Below are 5,913 nucleotides of genomic sequence, written 5' to 3' on the forward strand. Positions count from 1 at the left end.
TCCTTTAATGCCAATGAAATGTTCCAATCTCTGCAATAGGATCTGATGGTCAATGGTATCAAATGCAGCACTAAGATCTAATAAAACCAGTACAGAGACAAGTCCTTTGTCTGATGCAATAAGGAGGTCGTTTGTAATTTTTCACCAGTGCTGTCTCTATGCTATGATGAGCTCTAAATCCTGACTGAAAATCCTCAAATAAACTATTGCTCTGTAGAAAGTCACACAGCTGTCTAGCAACTGCTTTTCAGTTGGACAGGGCGAAACACCTGCAGCCTCTTCCTGCAGTCATTCCTCCCACTCAAGCATCTAACCACAGTGAGCTTGTTTCTGTGTTCATGACTACAGTTCACTACTTATAAGTAAAAACCAAAGCACATCTATGTAAAAAGAAAATGAATAATGATTAATACTATTTAATGATAAAAATTTAAAAAATGATGATTTAAGAATGATTAGGCTACTTATTGATACTGATTAAAGTTAATAAAAATGATTAAGACTGATTAAAATGATTAAGAATGATTATTAATACTGAATAAGGATAATCACTGATGACTGTTTCTTGACTGATGTCTGTTTTTTGTCTGCAATGCTCCCCCTCTCTGTGTCCTAGGCATGCCCTCTGCTGATCATGCTCAAGACACATATTTTCTGAAGTTTCAGATGCTTCCACACACATAACTATTACTCATTTCAACACAAATAAATCTGTCCTCATGTTTGTTCATTTATTTGATCTTCAGATGCTCCAAAGCTTCCCTCTGTGTCAGTGAGTCCCTCTGCTGAGATAGTGGAGGGCAGTTCAGTGACTCTGACCTGCAGCAGTGATGCTAACCCAGCAGCTAATTATACCTGGTACAAGGAGAATGAAGACTCACCAAAAGCATCAGGACAGAACTTCACCATCACTGACTTCAGAGCTGAACACGGTGGGAATTATTACTGTGAAGCAGAGAACAGAAGAGGACGTCATAACTCCACCTTACATCTGATTGTTGTGGCAGGTAAGTTTTTGCATTCACCTGTATACACAGACGTTTACTGCACCAGACCTGATTCACATATTATTATGAAAAAAAAAAACATGTTCTCACTCACATTGCTCGTGCAACAAAAAATAAATAAAAAAAATGTCTGCATTTCCAAAGACTGTTTTTCTGTAGCTGTGTTCAGGGAGAAACCTCCATCATGTCAGAAGTGGATCACACTGACTGACTGATTAACAGACAGAATCATCTGGCAAAGTGATTTATCAATTGAATACTGCTAATGAGGGAAATCACATATCTGTCTGTATTACTAGGGAATTCAACAATAGTAATGAATATCATCAGGTTGACTCTGGTGGTCTTGATGCTGATTCCTCTGCTTCTCCTGAATCTATGGACGAGGTAAAACAATCACAATCCATCAGTTCAGTCACCGCTCTTTTATTCTTCAAACTTCCTTTAATTTTAGTGTTTTGAATTTCAATATTGTTTAAATTTGTATTTGTTGTTGTTGGACTCAATCCAGGAAGAAGAAAACTCAGAGCTCCACCTCTGAACCAAATGAACCTGTAGAGACGATAGAGGTGAGAGAGAGGTCCTGTTGACAAAATGTCCCCTAAATCACAGTTATAATAACTTGGCTCATAAATGCTCTGGAAAGTGTGAAGTGAATTTATGTTTCAAATACAACTTACTAAGAAGAAACCAGTAAAGCATTTGGTCATAACAGTATTTCAGCAAATAATATACATTCGAACATATTAAACGCTGTGGAGAGGCTGTGGCTCAGGAGGTAGAGCGGGTTAATCGGAAGGTCGGCGGTTCAATCCCGGCTCCCCCAGGCTGCATGTCAAAGTGTCCTTGGGCAAGATACTGAACCTCGAATTGCCCCTGGCGGCTGTTCCGCTTGTGTATGAATGTGTGTGAATGTTAGTTTCTGTTTGAGCACTTAGGCTCAGTGAATGTGTGACTGCTGAATGCAGACCTTCAGTAGATAATGTAAAAGTGCTTTGAGTGGTCGAAAAGACTAGGAAGGCGCTATACAAATACGGAGCATTTACATTTATTTTGATCAAATCTAATTATATGCAGGTTTCATGAAAGAGGTTCATTGAGCCTCATTTTGTCGTCTCTCCCATCAGTTAGACTCTGATCCTGCGTATGAGAACGTCTCAGACTTGAAGGGCGTCACTGCAGCACAGACAGAAGACACAGAGCAGCAGGAAGACATGGTGTGAAGTCCAGTCAGGTTAGAGCCTCCTTCATCCAATAAAACAGGCTGCCTTCAGATTTACAGTTAAATTTAAAACTCTAACTTTACACAAGTTTTATGTGATTTTCCTCAGATGCAGCTGAACCAGACTCACCTCATGGAAACAAAGTAGGACATCATTGAAATATCACTGTAGAGAGCGAGGCTGTGGAGGAAGTGGATCCAACTCCAAAAGTTTTCCTTTTCAGTTTTCAGTAGCAGCAGCAGGGTGGAGTCAGCAGCGCAGACAGCAGCAGCATGTAGCAGAAAGTTTAGAAGAAGGTGGTGTTGGCAGGTTGAACTGAATCATGTCGACGTTTCAGACATGATTTATTGTTTAGATCAGCTGATGGTCAGGTTGTCTGTGACTTAATGTCTTAATTTACTGCTTAAACAAATGAGAGCGTATTAGTTCCAGTAGAGTTAAATATTAGTTTTATTACATAATATGAGGACTAAAGTTTTATAATAAACATAATAAATAACTTTTGAAAATTCCTCATGAGCTTCTGGGTTTGCACCTGTCCTGGTTGACAAAGCCAATAAAGTCTGTTCAAAACAGAGACAGTGAATAAAAGCATCATGACATTTTACTCAACGTAGGGGTAAACCAGGGCGAAAGTAACAAGTCAATTTTCTCAGAGCGAGTGTGACAGAACCTTGAGCACACAACCCTTGATGGAGCTGCCAAATATTGCATGATTTTGTCATTGATTCCCGCGGCCGTCTTCGGAAAACTGTTTTCGAGCCCGGCAAGTAAATTTCTGAAGCCGTACTGTTTTTGGAATTACAAGTTGTGTCTCTCGTTTCATGTGTCACAGTAATGATTAATCTACAGGTTATTTAGTGCTTTAACACACCCTGAAGTTTGCCCTGTCAGAGTTTTTCAGTGTAAGAATAAATCGTGTTGATATGTCAGGAGTTCCTGTTGGGACAAAAGTAACAAGTGTTACCGCTGCTAATGTGGTGACTTTGTCTGTGTTGCAACATGTACTGAAACATGTTTATGTCATATTTTACCAACAGATTATGCCAAGAGTGAGGGTCAGAAAGACAGACAGAGGTCTAATTCAGCCAGATGTTTTCACACACATTTTGAAATTACCTATAAAAACAGCTTGATAGAAACAGATTATGTTTGCATTATTTTGAGAATTTAAATTTATGTTATGAATATTAATTTCCATATTTTTGAAGAAATGTTTTCTAAAATGGATTGACTTTGCCAATAAAAAACATTTTGAACAAGTATACGGTTGGGTTACTTTTGAAACATTTAACTGTAAATAGATAATAAAATGAAAATGTAATTTATACATTTTTTGCAAAGATAAAGGACAAAATACATTTGCAGTTACATATTTACAAGGTCATAGTCACGTATATTTAATAAGAACAAGGGGAACACAAAAAATGTAGTTGTGTTACTTTTGACCCAACTGATGGGGTCGAAAGTAACAATGTGCCGCTTATGTTTAAAGTGAAAATATACAGAAGTTGTAATACCACCTGATATTGATAGACCATTAGTGACCACAGCAAAAATATATCACAGTCTACAACATAATCTTTTAAAATCAGGTTTTTCTGAAAAATTGTACTTTTGCCCCTGCTCTCCACTACAGTTTAGATTTTCACACATTGAAATCAAACATAAGGTCGTTCGTAGCACACTTTGCTACAATAATATTCATCAGCTGTTTGGCTCATGAAGGTAACGGCGCATTTCTGTCCACATAACAAAGCCATAAGAGAGCGCTGTAGAATAACTACACTGAAAAAATTTAAACCTTGGATTAATTAAAAAATATTGAAGTAATCAATCACACAAAATATCTTTTATTGACTAATTTATTCAGCTTAACCTGAACTTTTTAACTCTTTTTGGAACCTAATAATGTTAGGTTGGAGCAAATTAATTTAGGTTAAAAAATACCAGTTGGTATTATTTAAAATGTATAATAAATCAAAATTATAGAAAATAGCTTTAACTACATTTTGATCAATGACTACAACACTTTCCTTTAGAACATATTTATATTTAAATGTATGCAGATGAACAGTCTCTGTCAGCTGAACACCAGAAAAGGACTACTGATTACATCAAAAGACAAATCATGGAGCTGTGAATAGTAGCATAAGTCCTAAGACATCATGCAGTACCCATGGCCAAGTTACCGGTATACGTTTTCTGATGTGCGAGCATTACTATCAGCTAAACACATGGTAAATTTGCTGCCCTAGTGGTTGATATTTTCACCCTGCTGCACACACTGCCCCACCCTAATCTGTGAGGTCTTTGGATGTACTAACATCAGTCTATGGCAAAAAAAAGTTACTCTGACATTACAGATTGTGGTGGGGCAGTGTGTGCTACAGGGTGAAAATATCAACTACTAGTGCAGCACATGGACCGTGTGTTTTGATCATCTTTAAATAAACTAATTTAAATGTAATGGCTAACACAAAAATACTGTAAGCCCACAGATTTGTTAACTTAATTTAAATTGTCATTTGATGACTTCACATTTGTAGTAACATTGAATTAGGAAGTTTTACCACCTTTAAATGTTTTTGAAATCACTTTCAGCTGAACACAAGAGACAAATCCTGGAGCTGCTCCTTAGGAGTTCAAGTCCAAGTCCAGTTGCCCTTGACCTCAACCTTTGTTGGATAACTATGACCTGGATGACTGAGAACCTTCACAGCAGTTATCCAAATTATTTTCCTCAAGGATTTTAAGATGACTTGTGTGAACCTACTCAAGATAGAAATCTCCTGTCCCTCTCCCTTGGTCTGAAAATCCAGACCAAGTTGTCCAGAACACTCGGCCTACTTCCGACTGTGAGGCTGGTAGTCGCCAAACTTGGGCTACCACATTTGTAATTACTGAAGTGAAAATGTAGCCATGTAAGTGCAACCTCTTTCAAAATGATCCAAAGTCTTTTCTGAAGAAACACCATAAAATAGAAACACAAATGGGAGTTTTTTCCCTCAAGCTCCATCAGGACCTTTTGCATAACTTCAAAAGTGAATTGCAGCCTTTTCAGATATTTTAGGTTGAGTGTGTAAATGAGTCCAAAGAACATGTCAAAAGCTGTTCCAACCAAGGGCAACTCATTCAGGACCTCCTTTGATGTCAATCTTAATGTCTTTGGGTGGATTGAGAGGATCATCTTTCCCAGTGATAAAGATCGCCATGGTTGCCAGCTACAGTTCTTCAGCCTCATTTTCCTGAATCTCCTGGTATTCTTTGATAAGGTGTTTGGACAGGTTTGCCCAAGTAGATCATCAGAGATTAGAGGATTCATTCTCTTCTGATGGTGATGTCCAGTTTGAGAAAGAACAGTTACTATTAATTAAAATTAAATGTTCTCGGTTGTTGAAAAAAAAAGAGAAAATACACATTCAATGAACAACAGCAATGTTAGACTTTTTTCAGTGTACATGAAATTAATCTGACAACATTTTTTTTCTACCAGCACAGTAAAGGTTTAGCTGTCTGATCTGAGCCTCCAGCTGTAAGCTGCCATTTTATTGCCAATTAGAGATCAGCTGAGCCAAAACAGAGCGCTGGAGAGAGTAACTACATGAAATTAATCCAACTACATATTTTACACCACAAGCCAAAGCCAGCACTGGAGAATAAACCAATCCAACTAACCTTAC

At 37.6% G+C, this 5,913-nt stretch overlaps 1 protein-coding gene and 1 long non-coding RNA gene across 2 annotated transcripts in view; both read left to right on the forward strand.

The window, feature by feature from the left end:
• The window catches only part of LOC123958314 (B-cell receptor CD22-like), a 49,484-nt gene extending 48,262 nt beyond the window's left edge, over positions 1-1,222 (forward strand). Inside the window, exons 8-9 of the mRNA XM_046031649.1 lie at positions 747-1,007; positions 1,167-1,222. Coding sequence (XP_045887605.1) covers positions 747-1,007; positions 1,167-1,222 — 317 coding nt within the window. The remainder of the gene's footprint in view (positions 1-746; positions 1,008-1,166) is intronic.
• A 109-nt stretch (positions 1,223-1,331) lies between these two features.
• Positions 1,332-2,430, forward strand: LOC123970306. Its single transcript, XR_006824927.1, has 4 exons — positions 1,332-1,394; positions 1,519-1,576; positions 2,135-2,241; positions 2,339-2,430. It is a non-coding gene; the product is annotated as an uncharacterized LOC123970306 (long non-coding RNA).
• Positions 2,431-5,913: the final 3,483 nt, after the last annotated feature.

This window comes from Micropterus dolomieu, linkage group LG01 (genome assembly GCF_021292245.1).
Source record: "Micropterus dolomieu isolate WLL.071019.BEF.003 ecotype Adirondacks linkage group LG01, ASM2129224v1, whole genome shotgun sequence".
Lineage (NCBI taxonomy): Eukaryota > Metazoa > Chordata > Actinopteri > Centrarchiformes > Centrarchidae > Micropterus > Micropterus dolomieu.